The sequence below is a fragment of the Drosophila pseudoobscura genome, chromosome 2 (assembly GCF_009870125.1).
Source record: "Drosophila pseudoobscura strain MV-25-SWS-2005 chromosome 2, UCI_Dpse_MV25, whole genome shotgun sequence".
NCBI classification, from domain to species: domain Eukaryota; kingdom Metazoa; phylum Arthropoda; class Insecta; order Diptera; family Drosophilidae; genus Drosophila; species Drosophila pseudoobscura.
In genome coordinates, this window is record NC_046679.1 from 1,354,791 (window position 1) to 1,372,402 (window position 17,612).

The window sequence follows — 17,612 nt, forward strand, 5'->3', positions numbered from 1 at the left end:
CACCGAAAATCAGGGCGATACGATATGTGTTACGGACAGTTACGGCACAAGAGTATTTATTCCCCATTTGAAGCAAGCGATTACAGTGATCACATCAGATAATCGATTCCCATATCATGTCAGGCGTGACGGGTTTAAAAATCGATTTTTTGTACACATGTCTTGACAGTACTGACGAGTCTAACACCTCATAGTCGAAAGCGCACACAGTAACACAGTGAAATGACCAATCCAGCTCCATTTAGTTCAAAATTTCATTTCAGAACCTTTTGTGTGGTTTCGATTCCTAATACCTTACTGAGTATGAAAGAAATTTCAAATCGAACGTATGTATGGTGCAAGAGCTGTTACAAAACTCCCACCGGAGTGAACATCCACAAAAGTCGAACACCTAATGCAAATTTATATCAGTATGGTCTCTCTACATTACATGCTTGGATAAGATGCCTTGAATGTATGCTTCACATAGGTTATATGCACCGGTTTATCCGACAGCTAAAATTTGCAAGCGAAATAGCTGGTGTCGATTTAATTTAGTGATTTAGCGCGATACTGAGATTATGGCATGTGGGTATAAATCAATACTGAGGTCTTTCGCGTATTTTGATTTACAACAGCTGAACTATTTGTTGAAAACTATCCATGGTTTTATAAGCCATTCTCAGTGTACAACATATTATAGCATGGAGCCGAAATCATTGGAGGCTCGTAACAAAGGTCTTCGAAATATAAGGCAGCATCTCCCGAAAGTCTTCACGTAAAAATACGATGGAAGATTGTTCTTTACATCTGATCCGTTAATGTCGAATTTACCAAAATCATCGTCAAGGCTTTCCAAAGAAAATATGGAGCTGAATAAAGAGGTTAAAGATTCGCTATTAGATGTTAAGTTTGAAGATTGCGTTTTAAGTTCCGATAGTTCAGATACCGAATGAATATGTATGTTTTTTAGATCCAATATTATTTGCATTCAAATAAATTCATAATCCACTGGTGCATCCATTATTTTGAAAGAAAATTGTTCAATGAGCTCTTTTATTTGTTCGTTGAATTTTTACATGATTTAGTATTACTTTTTTACATATACTGGGGAGTTTTGGGGAATAATATTATATATAAAATGTAATTTCAAAATTGACCCATTCTACTGAAATTTAGGCGCGTTCTATCCGTGTCGCAATACTTAAGAGCATTTTTCTCTTAAACTCTCGCTCCGTGCGACTCTAATTACGGCTTGGAGCATAACATAACTAAAAAAAACCTGTTATTTTAAATCATAATGATAGTAACAAGTGAGCGATTCCTCGCAGGTACGTAACGGTCCATTTGTACATTTCATAGAGACTACTAACATAGAAGCTCTCCCTAAGAGCTAAGAATAAAACTCAGTGATTGAATATTGATTTATGGTCTATGCTGATTTATCCGAATTATCCCAACTAAGATCTACGTTTATTTAAACACCGAACAATTTAAGAAAGAGTGAAATAGAAGTTTACTTGAGCTCGATTTACATTGTAAGCAAACCAATTGGATTGAAAGAGGTATTCCCCCTCTGGAAATGGCAGGACCTGCGTAAAGTGCCGATTGACAAAGCTCACAGGAAGCTTATCCACCAAGAGGTCATGCTGTGAATGGAAAGGAGAATTGAATATGAAATTTAAATACGATTAGAAGGCTTACACTCACTTCGAAGGGACAGGAATGGTTCATATTTGAATGGGCTCTGAATATATCGTGAAGGAAAACAAACACTGGGTTCGATTTTCGATTTTTCAATACCTTGCAGGCATCCACAGTGATATTGTAGAGGAACGGCTTATAGCCACTGAATCGCTTGAGCAATGCAAAGTTCACCTATAAACGATAGCATCTATACACAAAAATGACTTACACAAAAATGTCTTACAAACATACTTTCACTATAGTGATGGGAACTTTATACAAATTGACTTTCAGGGACATGTACTTGTAGGTTCGATTCACCGACTTCAGATAGCAATACTCAAAATCATCGAATTCCTTATCCAGTGAAGTGCATTTGATGTTTGTAAACTCCACTTTAGAGGCGATCTAAAATACCGTTCATTATTTATAAAAGTTTCAGTAAAGATTAAGAAGATACGATACGCGCTTCTCTAACTAGATATAGGAATAAAATAAGTTGAACCAGAAGAATGTACGTGGGACTCATTTTGCACTGACACACCGAATATCAGGGCAATACGATATGTGTTCCGGACAGTTGCGGCACAGTATTAGTTGCGGAGTATTTAATGCCCATTTGGAGCAAGCGATTAAAGTGATCACATCAGATAATCCATTCCCATAGTCAGGCGTGACGGGTTTAATAAATCGATTGACAGTACTGACGAGTATTACAGCTCATAGTTGAAAGCGCACTCAGTGTACAATATATATAGCATGGAGCCGAAATCATTGGAGGCTTGTAACAAAGGTCTTCGAAATATAAGACAGCATCTCCCGAAAGTCTTCACGTAAAAATACGATGGTTTTACATCTGATCCGTTAATTTCGAATTTAAGAAACATATACATTTAAGTACATATATGCTTTTGGGGTCGGAAACGTTTCTTTCGGGGTGTTATTCACATTCACTTTTACCAAAGATCTAATATATGTACCTCTACCTCTAACGGGTATGCAAATCAAATTTATAGATTGTCTCGGTATAGTTCAGCTAGAGATTTCTTTATTTAGAGATAAGACTGCATTGGAAAGTAGCGATGTTTCTCAGTTTATTTCTTTAGTTTTCAAAGTTGTGGGAAAGAGTGCCATATATATCGACCTCAGCTCGATTTATACCGTAGGCATGCCAGCTGGTGTGCAGCTGATAGTCCCCATGAGGAAAGGGTAGAACTTCTGTGATTTTCTGATCAACAAACTTGGTAGAAAGCTTATCCAGAACAATATCGTGCTGCAAAGAAGGATCATTTCATAGTGTGAGTATCATATTCAGTCTGAAGGCACCTACATCGAAGGGGCATGTATGATTCATATTGGAGTGGGCCCTGAACAGCTCATGAAAGTAAGTAACGACGGGGTTTGACTTTCGGTTGCTTAGGAATTTGCAAGCATCCACAGTAAAATTATAGAGGAATGGTTTGTAGCCGCTGAATCGCTTGAGCAGGGAAAAATTAACCTAGAACGAAATAAGCATATGTTTTTAAGTTGTTAAACAAATTTCGCAAAAATATACACACTTTGACTTTAGTGATGGGAATTTTATACAAATTCACTTTCAGCGACATGTACTTGTAGCTTCTGTTCACCGACTTCAGATAGCAATACTCAAAATCATCGAATTCCTTATCCAGGGAATTGCATTTGATGTTTGTAAACTCGAACTTGGACGCGATCTTGAATAATTGTTAATTATTGGTAAAGTTGAAGTTTATGCTCATTAAAAGTATACGCACGCCTCTCAATAGATGTAAAACCACAAGTAGTTGAACCAGAATAATGTATCTCGAGCTCATCTTGAAAAGCAATGAAAACCAGTGGCACAAGGGTATATATCCATTCGGAACAAATGATTAAAATCACATCAGATAATCCATTTCGATTCATTGAGCGCTATTGATCAATCATATATTTTAGTGGAACAAATTGGATGTAGCTTTTGTGTATTATCTTGTAATTTATTTCGTTACGCTTGGATTGTTTTGGGTGCAAAACACTGAAGAATTATTCAAATGAAGTTTATGAGAGAGTTCCTAATACTTGACGTCATACCAAGCATACCAGTTTGATTGGATTGAAATAGATAATCCCCATCGGGAAAAAGGAAGAACTTTGGCTAATTGTTGATTAAAAAGGTTGATGGAAAGCTTTCCAATAAAATATCGAGTTGCAAATAAGGAAAATGTAAAAGAGCTAGTAAATTAGGAAGATCAGGAGTGGGACTCCCCGACTAGATATAGTACCACAAAATATTGAATGTACGTGTATATCATCTCGAAGAACAATGACGCACGATATGGCATATTAACTTTTTAAATAGAAAATTTAATTTAGCAAATTACGTAGTATTAAACAGATTGATGTACATACATATGATGATCATGAACGGTTATTACAGATTATATTCCTTAAATATACTAACGAATTCAAGTTCTAAATATCGATGGTGTTATTGATTAAAAAATTAAAATCGATGCAGTTATTGACTATAAAATTATTGTGATCGATGCTGTTATTGATTATTTTGTAATTATCTACACGATTTCTACATGTAATCTACTCATATATTTGGTACATTGGATCACCTTAGCAGAGACACAAGCCAAGCGATCAGAGAAGTTCCGGAAAGTCCCCGCAGATGACGCCTGTGTGTCCGCTGCAGAACAATATTCTCCCACTAAAAATCATTTAAATTAGATGATAATTTGAATTTTAATATACACTTCTGTTTGCCTTGCCCCTTCTCTTGAATTCGTTCAGGAATTTTAATGACAATCTAGCAAAATGGCCATCAAGGAACGGCGCCATTTGGCTTGGCCCCGCTGCTGCGGCTGTGTGGCTGCAGTGCACTCGTTTCTATATTTTCCGACATTTGTTTTCCTTTGCTGTTTTTTGCAAAATGGAGCGGCGCCAGAGCTTAGTGGGAACTTAAGTGTGCTTATGGCTTGTAATGCACAAATAAATGCCCCGTGTGCGGGCTGGTGGTCGGCCATTGGTTATACATATATCTAAATGGATATTATGCGCACATTTCCCGACGCGGAGGCGGACTCAGACGATTCACGTTAGATAACTCAAATCGGGGCAGGAACACAGATAGCTAGATCGATAACCAGGTGAAGATAAGCATGCGGAGAGCGGCCCATGTACTCAAGGGAGGGATAGGGGACCGGGACCAGTACCCAGGCAAACAATCAATTAGAATGGCAAAATCTTTGTAAATGCAGTAAAAATCCACGGAACGCAAAAAGAGCTTAAAAAGTAATTCCCAAACCAGACAAGAAGTGGAAAAAGGGAAGGAAAATCGCACCGTAACCGTACCCGTATCGCTTCGTAACGCACGGCACAGTGGGCAGCCGAAAAATGGCGATCATTCGATGAAGGGATGTGGGGAGTGCGGCCCTGAATCATGACGATCCCTATCAGTGGCCCTCGGAGCACTCACTCCGCCAGTCCCCGTCATCGAGTCGGTCACGAATTGTGGTAATAAATCGATTCGAATCGCAATTGCAATTGCAATTGCAGTTTGTGTTCGTGCCTGGCCGTTGTACTTTTTATGGGTTTATAGATTTACAATGGCAGCTCGACTAGATTGCTGTTTGTTCTAGTTTACTAACGGGCTTTAAAATCAATCGATCACAATTGGGGAGTGACCACAGAGACCAGAGATATGTACGTCGTATCTCTGGACAGTTTCAGATGGAATCTCTGCCTGACATATGCTTCCCCTCCGGCCACTGACATGCGTCGCTATTCAAACACTTGAGTAATTATGAGAGCTGGCGGCGCTTTGAATCCACTCTCTTGATCGTACGTACCCTTTGTATCCTTCAATGAAATCCAATCCCCGGATGTCGCTTAAACGGATTGCGATTGCGAGACATCAAAACAAATTGCACTCCCTCGTGGCTAGCACACAAATCTGATTAGGAAAACATTTACAAACGCAAATCGCAAGTTAGCGCCGACGTTAGGGATGAGGATTGAGGATGAACATGAACCCACCCCGGGTCTCATTTGATGTGTGAACTTTCAGCAGGGGCTGTGACAGGGGCATGGGCTGGTTGCTCGACTAATTTGATTGACGTCGTCGGCGGGCCAGGAAATTGTGGGAAAATGAAAACAAGCGCCCGCGCTTGGAAGAGACTCTCTCGCAGAGCGGGCCACAAGTGGCACTGTGCCATGGCTGTGGGGCAGGTAGCAGCAGCAGCATCCCAGAAACGATATCCAAACAAACCCAATTTGGTGGGCTGACAACGCCTTTGATAGATTAGCAGACAAAGCGAAAGAGGCGCGACACTGTGACACGTGACCAGGAGCAGGAGAAGGAGGAGGAGAAGGAGGAGGAGAAGGAGGAGGAGTTTGAGTGGGAGTAGGAGGCATGGACCAATGTCAAATTCGTATTCCATTTGGCTGGGGCATACAAAATTGATTTGCTTGTAGCACAAGTAAAATATTTGCCAGCGGCAGGCAGCATCCATTAAACAGCTGCTGCTATCGCTCTCGCTCTCGCTCACGTTCTCGGTTTCGGTGTCGATGTTGGGTCCTGCCTCCGTGCCAAGGCCACGTGCCAGTGGTGCACTTGCCAGCGGTTCTGTCACGTGCCAGCCGGCAAATTAAACAAGGCGCAACATGGGAAGCAAAAGTTTAACAATGCAGAAAATTGAAAAACAATCAGAAGACCGAGCCGCAGCAGCGAGAAAGAGACGGCAGAAGCAGGCAGCCAGTGAAAGTTAAGTGGTGGCATGCCATACGGAACCCAGAAGATACAGCATGCAGGATGCAGGATACAGGACCTTCTCCACCCTGCTATTTGCCCAGAGCGCGCGTCTCCTTTCGTCTCACTTTATTTGGCCATAATTAGCTTAATGCGCACAACAAACAACCAGGAAGAGCAGGCGACGGCGAAATATCCGTGCTGGCCATGCATGTCCTTGCTGGCACTTCGCCAGGCCAGGCCAGGCCAGGCCAGGGCCAGTGGGAATGCCAAAGCAAACAAATGTGGCAGCAACGTGAGGCAAGAGCAGAAGCAACAGCCAGAGCAGTCCGTAAAGTGGCTGAAAAAATTAAACCAATTGGCAAGTTGGAGACGACATGGTGATTGATGAATACTCTTATGCCAAGAAAACTGGTGCAAAATATTGTATCATGTTGGAAAGTAAGGGCGAAGATTGGCAGAGCTTCGATGAGCTATCGAATAACGATCTTTCGTGTTTCAATTGGGTCAAACAGTTCTTGTCTTGTCTAACCATAGACAATACTTTGGCAAAGACATCCCCATAGCAGAGGCACCTCCTGAGAGAGTGCTCGTAGAAAAACAAGAACAGGGCAAACAGAATGCACGGAAAAAATTAAAATCATTAATCCCCTTAAAAGGTTCTTAATCTGTGGCTACTGCTGCTGAATTTTGTTGCTTCATTTGCCTCGCCACCCCCAGCCCCCGCTTGTCAGCCGTTGAGTTTGGTTTTTCCGCTTCTGCATTACTCATACGCAGTGTGACCACTGATGGTGCTAGTGCCAGTGCCAGTGTCAGTGCCAGGGTCCAAGTCGGAAGCCTATCAGCGCTTGGTTCTATGTCTTGTGCTCCCCTTTGTTTAGTGCCTGAGGAGAGCTGTCAATGAAGTGTCTGGCGGCTGTCAACGGGCCATCGCCATGCGACATCATCATATGACCGGCCGACCAATGTGTGCCGTGAGTCAGTGGAATCAGCTTTGGCCAACAAATGGTTTAATGAGCACCCTCTGAGGTGTCGAGTTCGATCTCCGCTGGCGATGGCGATGACGATGGCGATGACCCTGGTGGCCTCTGCCTCCGCCTCTGTCTCTGTCAGCCACTGCGATCGTAAACTGAGCAAACATTTGTGTGGTTTGCTCTGGGGCTGATTGCGTGCACTGCAATGCAAGTTTTATGGCACTCTCCATGCGATGATACGAGTGTGGGTCCGAGTGCCAGGCGAGGGCAAACAGTACGCTTTATGACAGGCAAAACTCTCGTCCGATGGCCATGCAAAAAATGGTCGTAATCAGTCGCCTCGCAAAATGTAAATAATTTCACTCCAAACCAAATTCAACGATCAGAATGGAAAGAGCCTGAGGCTGAAACAGAGACAGAAACAGTAACAGTAACCTGAAACCTGACACAAATAAAATAATAAATTTTATACGAAATTGACAAGCTGGCTTAGCTGCCGCTGATAGTGGTCACCGAGCCCATTGGGAGCTGGATAGTACAACCAATAAAGAATGCACATTGGCCAGCAGGCAGCAGCCGGCGGGCAGCAGCCAGCATACGGTAGCTGGTTTGGTAGTTCGCTGGCGGCTTACCGCGGGGCTGTAAAAGTTAAGCATTTAATTGCGAAATTAAAGACAGTCGAAGGTTGGCTGATTACTGACTGAGAGTTCCGAGGGTTCCAGTATGCTGGTATACTTTTATAATTTTTATAGTATCTACACTCCCGAACCGCCCTCTCAGCACTCAACTCTCAACTCCCAGGCAAATCTAATTAATTTCCACCACCCAAAATTATGATTGAGTAGGAAAATCAAAGGAAAACAAGAGGAAAACTTATGTTCCACTTCCAGCAGAAAGAAACACAATTGCAGGCGTCGCGTCGTACTGTTAAAAAGAAAACAGAGAATAAAATAACAAAGAATTTAAATTGGAATTATTTATTTTTGCATTTTGAAAGCGTTCGCGCGTGTCAAGGATTTCTCACGCGCGGTGTCACTCCCTCTGCTCCATATCTCGCTCTATATATAGTATCTCTCTCTTTCTCAGTCAACCCCTGAGCAGAAAGACCCTCCTCGTACAGCTCCCACCCTTTGGCTTGCAAAAAAGCAGAGCCTCAGCTTTTAAAATTTTAATTTGAGCCTCAGCTTTTGGAATTTTAATTTGAAAATATAAAAATAACAAAGAGCTCAGGCATATTCAAATGTCAAAGTCTCCCTCGCACTCGAACCCACAGGAAAAATCGGTCTGTATCGCAGATATGCGAATACGGTCGTATGTCTGTGTGTTCATGTATTTGTATTTGTGGCGGCCAGACCCCATGGAAACAAACATTTGACTCCCTTCTCGATGAAGTCTAAGAGCAGAGCTCTTGCAATATCCAGAGTTCATCGATGCTTCAATTAATTGGAAAATCACATTCCATATCGAGGAACAGTTCTCTCCTTTTAATAAAGATTAAGAATAGATATTCATGAGAAAAGTCACTGTGCATTGTAGCAATTTGGAGGCGATTAAAATATATGATTGGAACACAGTGTTCATTTCAACCCTAACTCCCTTAAATAGGTATTTCACACATTTAATGTGTCAAGGTCACGCCAGGCTAAGGTCATGGAGAGCATTGCCTTTGAGAACTTCCAAAATCTATTTTCACTAAGGATCAATTGAACAAACAAGATAACCCGGGCCTGAGCTGATCCACCAAGGCACTGCCCGTACTGCCCTTTGCCCATTGAGGAAGGTTCCGAAGCCTTTCCCACGCCCACCCTCTGGAAGAGCAGTAGTAAGCCCAAGACATCATCTCGTAATCCTAAACCAAATACAATACAGTCCCCCTCTTGAAGGAAGGAACTGCCGTGAGAATCTGAGAGAGAACAGGCACCTGCCTGTCCATGGAATATGGTAAATACTCGTACCTTCCCGTTGTCTGATGGATATAAATCGGTAATCACACATTCTTAGGCCGCATCAACGTCGGACGGAACTTCATCGGGGGGCCGTAGTTTTGATCCGGGGGGCTTACGCCGCTGAACCACTGGACTAAGGCAGTCCAATATTTCTCACGTTCCGTTCCGTTCCGACAGATCGGACATATGGCTGGGGAATACGCATCAGGAGGGATATGGATCGGTGGGGGCGAGGCGATAGACGGCGACGGACGACCGACGACGAGCGACGCCCGACGCCCGACGCCCGACCGTGTCTACTGTTGGATATATGTACATAGTCACCCAGTCGACTCCTACTGCCACTCCCACACTCCCACTCCCACACTCCCACAGAGTACGAGTGCGGCTGCTGTCTTTCGGCTGCTATAAATCATAAGCAAACATTTTGATATTGTAATCCCCATTTTAATCCGTGCGCATAAAAAGCCAAAAATCAAACTTTTCGACATGGGCGGCGGTGTCTCTGATGTTCTGTGGGCCCTGGGCCTTTGGGCCTGCAGTTCGTTTGCTTTGTTAGTTTTTCTCGTTGTTTTTCGCTCGTTTCCCCCAAAAAAATTGATGGATTACCTTGGCCCCCGCTCCCGTTTGGCCTGCGATAAGGATTCCTTAGCTTCTGGTTTGCCACCGCCGCTGATGATGATGTTTCTTTGTTGATTTATTAATTAATTATGTGCGGAGGGAAACTGCGTCACTGGCCCCGACTCCCGGATATCGGAGGAGTATCGATAATAGTGCTAATAGGGCGCGATAACTTCCATTCCATGGCCGAGATCGGCCCTTTCGTCGGCCCTTTTCAACTGCGGCAAGGCAACGGGGCGGCAACAGTTGAAAGAAAGCCTTTTCGTGGTGCCTCCTCTGTCTCTGGCTCTTCGCCATGTTTGATGATGACTTTTGGTGGGCCACCACCCATGCGGTGGATCCCTGCTGTCTGATGTGCAACCACCTTTGAAGTCGTTCCGGCAGAAGGTTGAGCAATCCATTGGATTGGGAAAGCGGAAGAAAGCTCTTGGACAGCATATCCATCTATGGATGTATCCTATTCTCTTCCACATCCAATTATAATTACTGCAGATAAGAGTTCTCACTGTGCAGATATATCAATTTGATGTCGGCATAAACAGTTGTACGCACCCTTAATTGATTTTGTCTGGCTTACTATCTTCGATATCCAATTTCCATCTCGAATGGACCTCCCCAACATCCACTAGCGCTCTCCCACCTCACCAAGAGCTTCCCCCATCCTTCGCCTTGGTATCCAGCTCCTCGAGAGGAAATTACTGACGATTCAATTCCGAACAGCTGTTTGTCTTGGGACTGTCCCAAAAGCGAGGAAATGCAACAGCCCGAAGGGGAACCTCGCTTTCGTCCTGCTACTCCTCGTTCTCGTCCTTCTCCTTCTCCCTGCTCGCTGCCTGGGGAAATGTGTGTGCGGCCTTTGCGCATGTAGCACGCAACCCTCGAGGCCACACCCCTGACTATCAGAAGGCGGGGTCTTGGAGTAGCGAGTCACCGCCGAAGCGGACCAATCGGAGCCGCCGGAGCCACCAGCGAGTGGTTGAGTGCAGCGTGGAGTGGCTGGAGATAAGCGGGGGGAGTGTGGGACGGCCCCGGACTGTTGCCCGGAGTGCGTGCGTGAGCAGAGACCGGGTACGGGACCGGGACTGGGTCCGGGTCCTGGCTGCAGGAGCAAACCACCACGTGCCGTGCATAAATCGGCCAGCAATCGATGTAACTTTTGCCAGAGTCGAGTGCCCTCTCACAGCAGGGACCAGGGCCCGGGGCGAGGAGGTGGAAACAAATGTCATCATATTTTTCCACGTTCCGAAATTATGCGGCTCCTTGGACCCCAGCGTCCGTCCAGGCTGCATCCTACGTACACGTAGACGATGTGTGTCGCTTAATTTGTTTGGCCTGCTCCGGCTCCGGCTCCTGTCTGATGCCCTGCTTCCGTTGCTGTTCCTGTTCTCGTTCCTCATCCTGTTTCTTTTCCTATCGCTCTCTCTCTCTTTCTTTCTCTTTTTTTTTTGTGTCGCGTCCGGCATATGGATGCGACATCAGGAGAGAGCGCCGATCCCCGACCCCCGACCCCCAACCCGACCCGGTACCGACACCGTTCCGACTTTGTTACAAGTACTTTACGGTAATGGAGGATTTTCGCTTGAGCATCCTCTAACAGAAATTAATTTAAATCGATATGCTGCTGGCTCGATGCTGGAGAGGATGCTGCAGAGTGGAGCTCTGTCTGAGTCCAGGCTCCTGTTCTTTATTAATTAGCATCGTAATTTATTTTGGCGTTTTGATTGAATTGTAGGTGTAGTCCGCAGACCCCTTACCATTCCATCCCAGATGATGCACTGAGTCAAGATTCTGCGTGGCTCTGACATGGCCAATGTCAACAAGGACATGCCACACACACACACAGACAGAGAATATCCCCTTTCCCTTCCCACTTTCTGTGAGCGTGTGTTTGTATAGTTTATTGACTGCTTGAGAGGGAAGTGCTTTCCATAGAGAAACGGAGAGATTTTTCGCTAAGGAATGTAAGACTGGCCGCAAATCCTGAAAATTGACTTCGTGGCAAGGACAGTGGTATAGAGAATGCGAGAGAGCGAGGGAGAGAGAGAGAGAGAGAGGAATGGGGTTGAGTGGCGGCAGGAAATCAATGCCGCCATTTTGCGAAAGAGTTGCCAGAATCTGCTTGAGGGAGCAGTGGCAGAGCACCCGGAGAACTGCGTGGCTTCCTCTCCATCATAAGGCATACAAAATTAGTTCAGTTTTCGGTGGGGCCGGGGAGGGAATATCACAGGGGAAGTCAGAACGGAGTACGGGAAATGGGGGAGCATTACGCCGTGGATTGGGGCCACGTCTTTGTTGTTGTCGCATCGCATCGCATCGTACACTCCCTACCACGCACCATCGTATTTCATTTCGTCATGTTTCGGGATTAGGCCGGATTAGTTTGGCGACTGAGCAATGGCTCTGTCCTGAACTTTTCAACTGCCTCTATCGCTGTCTCTGTCGTTGTCGCTGCCTCTGAACTTTTTGGTAGTTGCTTAAAAAAGAGATTGGTAAAGGGATTGGGGCGAAAAACGTAGGGAATGGGAAATGTGACGACAACAAGGGCGCGGATGTGGATGTGGATGTGAATGCGTACGCGTACGCGAATGTGAATGTGAATGTAGGTATAAATGTGGAGGGGAATGGGTACTGGGTCTTGGTGTCGGAGAATGTGGCTCCGACTGGTAAAGCTGCTTCTTTTATATAGGGAGACATTTCCCTGCGGATGCGACACTTTCACCGCCTTTGCATTTCAATTTCTTGAGGTGCGTGCGACTTCTTGAATGTTCGGCATTAGCATTTTCCTTCTCCGAGCATCAAAGGATGATGAGAGGACGCAGATGAGTTGGCTCTCTCCCACACCCCATTGCCGACACAGTCCACGGCACGTAGACACCATCTATAAGGTGAGGCGCCATTTTGTTCCGCATAGATAACGTGGGTGGAGCAGCAACCACTGCCAATCCGCTCCAGTTTTTTCGATATCGGAAAGTCGAAAGTCTAATTTCGGTTTCTCTAATAATTGAAATTGCCCCTTGACTAAGTCCCTTCGTACCAGTGGCAGTCCCACAAATAGATATCGTGTCATCAATGGTAAAAGTAGCGTTGATTATGGGGATTTGCCAGGGGATGATTACTGGCGGCAGGATGCGATGTAGTTACACGACACTCGCACACGCAGAGGGATCGCATAATCATAAACAGAAATTCCCATGGGGATAACCCTTTGAACGGTGCTGGCTGGTGAGTGGATGATTGGCAGTAAAAGTAAAAAGTTCCGGCCTAGCCCTTGGACCTTGCACCCCACCCCACACCACACCAGGGCGGCAGCGACAGCACTTTCTTCACCCGGAAAATGTGCCGAGGGTTGAAGTACGACCGCCGTCCACTCGTTGCCTTGTGCCTGTGCCCCATCGAGTGGGTGGATCGCACAAGTGTGCTTGCGACTTATGGCTTATGTAACATTTTGCAGGTGAATTTGTATCTGGGGAACTGCAGTTCAAAGCGCATTCGCCGCCCCAGCAACTCGAGCTGGTCTCAAGTGGGGGCTGTTCCTCTCAAGGGCCTCCGCTCAACTCGATTACTGTACTGTAATGACGCTGCTCTGCTCTGCTCTGTCGCACGTTCGTGGATAGTGTCTGAGCAAGTAGTTACAACAATGTGAAAAGAGAGACTTTTCCAATTAAAGTTTTCAATGGGAAATACTCGTCCCAATACGCTGAAGGAAATCGAATTTACTTTCAAGTTTTCGCGTTGAATTTTAGGAGCTGCTGTAATGTCGTATAATAGATAATCAAATCTGTGTGTTCTGTGTGTGTGTTTTTTCCTGAATTTACAGAGTATTTGCAAGCTCAAGGACATAATCTAGCCCCCAACAGACCCGAAGCCTAGATCTTTAATTGAACGCACATAAAAATGATTAGTGTACCCATGCCCATAGAAAAGTATATCAATTTGCTCGTGTATATCATCTCTGAATAGAAGGATATAAATTGAACAACTTTTCCTGCTTCAGAGACTCTCCGCATGACCCTTTATCCTATAAGCGCGCCCATCCTCCGCCGAGTACCCCTCTCTTCTGCTGCCCCCCGTTTTCCTTGCCACTTGAGGCAGGCAAATGCGAAATAAAAACGAAAATTATGAACTGCACAAAAGCTGTTGTGAATTTTAATAAATTTTGTTTCTCCCTTGGATATGTGTTTTCCCTTGTTGTTTCTTTCGGGAAAGTATCTGCCGCAGTTGGCAGAGCAGAGAAGTCAGAGAAGATACTACAAAAAAAGATACACACACACACACACATACACAATAAGGAATACGTCAAAAGGAACAGTTATTTATTTATTTGTGCGCAATCACAGAGCCAGAGCTACACACTCTGTAAACGCCCCAAGCAGCATCCCATAGCATCCCATAGCATATGATACCATTCCATTCTTTTCGAAAGGGGCACTACAATGGCGCGGCGTCTAACGCAGAATAATGGGATAACAAAACGCCCTTGACACCCAGTAAAAAGACAGCCAGCCCTCACAAAGTGGGCGCCAGAGAGCAGGCCAGGGCATGGCAAGGCAGGGAAGAGGGGAGGAGAGTAGCCTTATTATTATGAACATTGTGGGCACTCGCAGCACGTAGCAATCGTACAAGAGAGAATGGGTGGAGGGGTGGAGTGGTAGTGTGGTGGAGGGGGATGCCGCACAAAGGACCAACACAGCACACACAAAAGTACAAATCAAACCCTCTCGAGAACGGCCGAAATACCAGAAAGAGTGAGGTAGCTGCAGATAGAGAGAGAGGGAAAGACAGAGAGACCAAGTGAGTGCGCGCGCAGTGGAAGGGAAGAGCAATGGCGCACTGTAAACATGTGGTGTGAGGAGGGGTGCCGAGTACTGCTGCCAGCGACAGAGATACAGAGAGAGAGAGAGAGAGAGAGAGAGCGAGAGTGAGCGAGTAGTGGCACACATCTTTGGGGGTGTGTTCTAGCAACACTGAACGGTGCTTGTCTCTCGCTCCCACTCCCGTTTGGGCCGAGCACACTCGCTACTCGCTGAACGGCAAGACCATCTCCCTCTCCCTCCCACTCTCGCACTCGCACACAGATAAGATAGCAGATAGAAGCGTACGTACTCGTATCGCCGCCCGATCCGATTCCGCGCCAGTTGGGAAAATCAAATTCCGTTATTCAGTTCAGTCAGTCGCCGTGTCCGAACGCTCGCTGCCGTGTATCTGTATCTTTTGCGTGTGTGCCCGAGCCCGTGCCCGTACCCGTGCCCCGTGAGTGCGTGTGTGTGCAGCCCCTGCTGCCACTGCCACTGCCATTGTCACTGCACCGTTAGCAACCCCAGGGCCCGGCCCGGTAGTCGGTAGTCGTCTGTAGTCGTGCCCCCTCTACCACAGGTTGACGCACTTTTACTCGCTGCTGTTCGCCGCTGCTGCCTGCCTGCCTGCCGCTGTCGTATCCAACAGATACTTTTGCGTGCGCTTTCGAATTCGTTTTCAATTCAGCCACGTCCTGTTACGGGTGCAGACGCGTTGCTTCCGTTTGTAGAGTGCTACAATCCACAGCCAAAGTTGCTTCCTGTTCCGCACAGATACACAGATACTTACCCTAATTACGCGTCGGATTAAGTTATTAAAACGGATTTAGAATCAACAGTCGGCGACGACCGCAAAAAACGAGTCCAATCACAGAGCAAATCCAATCGAATCCCAGCCAGAGCCACAGCCAGTGCCAGTGCCCCCCGCGAGTGTCTGTTTGTTTGTGGATCCCCGTGTGTGTCCGTGCGTTGGGCATCAAAGTCGCATTAAAAACATATCCCCCAGTTACTTAAAATTAATCACTAACATAATCACTGGGACTTTTACTGATTTGATCCGATCCGATCCGTTCCGCACCGACTCCCAGCCAGCAGCCGCGTGTGCGAAAACTATAAACGGCTCTATTAAATGCTCTTTCGCATTTGATTGGCGCTTCAACACCCTGCTCTGGCAGAAAACTGACATCAATCTGTTGCAACAACAGAGATCATCAACAGCTACCCCACGATTTATAGCCACCCACGCGAACATATCCCGAAGATTTCCGTGTAAAGTCTCCAAATGAAACTGAAAGCGATTTGATTTATTGCCAGTGCCCACGACTTTTCCACCCGAGAAAAGCTCCACTGAACCACAGCCGACACGACAGCCAAAGGTCCGCTCTCGATCTCGATTCCGATTCCGATCGATCGATCCGCTATAGCGCCGACGGAAGTTTGTTCCAGTTGCAGTTCCCGCCGATCGTACGCCCACCCCCAAGTGGATTAATTGAATTCTTTTCCCAAAAATCAGAGGTGAGCATATTGGATAGTGGTATACGAATGATATATGTTTGATCTTGGGTATATATGTTGTGTAGATCGCAGATAGATATGTGATTCTATTCCTTAAATAGGACAATACACTCTTATATTCATTCATCTTGAATTGCCATCGAATTTCTTGGTGAAAGTATAATCTTTAAGCTAAAATACACCCAGAATAGTTGTGAGAGCATAAAGTAGAAAGCAAAACATCTACAATTCAGTGAACTGCCCTGATAGATAGATAGAAATGATAATAAATATTATAATACCATAGAAATACCAAAAGTTGCTATTACAAATTAACCCAAATTCAGGAACTTCTTAGGTTTCGTTCCAAATAATGTCTACATTCTATCTCTCAGAATAATATATTAATTATTCCTTGAGAAACCATAAAATAATCGATGCAATTACCATCAGATCTATATATTTGAACGCCTACGGCTGTTTTAAGCCTTCCCTAACATGTACCATGGATTCAGTAAATAATATAAAATCAGAAGGTAGAAACCCCCCGACAGATTCTCTGCAGATCAACTCTATTGTGTCATCACACAAAAAACTTTCTAAGTAAATTGTTTCCTAGGAAGCTAAGCTTTTGGGTAAGCCTATGTCAATACAGCTGATGCATGGAAAACATGTTTTCGATAAGTGAGAAAGTTTAGGGCTTCCCCATATAAGAGATCACGACGAGATGGCCAGAGCCGAGCCTCCCATAAAGCGAGTGTTGATCAAGGCATTACTGCCTGCTGAACACTTTTGTCCGACTCTCGCGTCGCGCATAAATCATCTCGGAATTGCAGCCATAAAGCGCCTCACGTTCGGGCCACATCCCGACTCTCGAATCTCGAATGGGGGCCTCTCTGTGGGTTGGAGGACAGAATGCTTCCAAAAATTAGAGGGAGACGGTGGCGGTGACTGTGCGAAGTGGTTTGGTTCGGTAATGGCAGTGCCAACGGCCCATTGACGTCACCTAAACAATTAAGATCTTTTTGTGGGGGGCAAACAAGGCATGGAAAAAACCTAAGTACATACAGTACTAGCACTGCCAGGAAGGTGGAGGTGGAGCTGGAGCTGGAGCCGAAAGTTAAACTGAATTTGAATAAAATAATAAAATTAAATGGGAATAAACGCAAGTGGAAAGTCTCGGCAAAACATAGGAGAATCGTGCCTTGCCACCTTCTTCGCAGAGGAAACACCATCGGGCAGGGCATGGCCATACATGCGATAGTATACATAGGTAGTAAAGCCGCGAGATCTCTGTGGCAATAAAGCGACATAAAATAATTTGTGGCATTCTTTGTCTTGGCGAATCATTATGTAAATAAAT

General features: G+C 45.3%; 2 protein-coding genes across 2 annotated transcripts in view; both read right to left on the reverse strand.

The window, feature by feature from the left end:
- Positions 1–1,422: 1,422 nt before the first annotated feature.
- LOC13036467 (uncharacterized) lies at positions 1,423–2,194 on the reverse strand. Its single transcript, XM_033377087.1, has 4 exons — positions 2,171–2,194; positions 1,918–2,073; positions 1,690–1,857; positions 1,423–1,628 (listed from the first exon to the last, which is right to left on the reverse strand). Exons 1-4 carry the CDS (start codon positions 2,192–2,194, stop codon positions 1,473–1,475), a joined length of 504 nt encoding a protein of 167 aa, XP_033232978.1. The 3' UTR covers positions 1,423–1,472.
- Positions 2,125–17,612, reverse strand: part of LOC6896683 (uncharacterized) — a 38,352-nt gene continuing 22,864 nt past the window's right edge. The window contains exons 4-7 of the mRNA XM_002136862.4: positions 3,441–3,597; positions 3,225–3,380; positions 2,996–3,163; positions 2,125–2,938 (exon numbers count right to left, since the gene is read on the reverse strand). Of these exons, the coding sequence (XP_002136898.3) occupies positions 2,768–2,938; positions 2,996–3,163; positions 3,225–3,380; positions 3,441–3,500 (555 nt within the window). The 5' untranslated portion in view covers positions 3,501–3,597 and the 3' untranslated portion in view covers positions 2,125–2,767. The remainder of the gene's footprint in view (positions 2,939–2,995; positions 3,164–3,224; positions 3,381–3,440; positions 3,598–17,612) is intronic.

What these genes read in the sequence shown, in the direction of transcription:
- LOC13036467 (XM_033377087.1), bottom strand. Translation starts at nt 2,194, where the DNA reads ATGAGTCCCACGTACATTCTTCTG. An exon ending in GTCCCACGTACATTCTTCTG is followed by an intron (nt 2,074 to 2,170) that starts GTTCAACTTATT and finishes ACGGTATTTTAG; the next exon opens with ATCGCCTCTAAAGTGGAGTT. An exon ending in ACCATTCCTGTCCCTTCGAA is followed by an intron (nt 1,629 to 1,689) that starts GTGAGTGTAAGC and finishes TTCCATTCACAG; the next exon opens with CATGACCTCTTGGTGGATAA.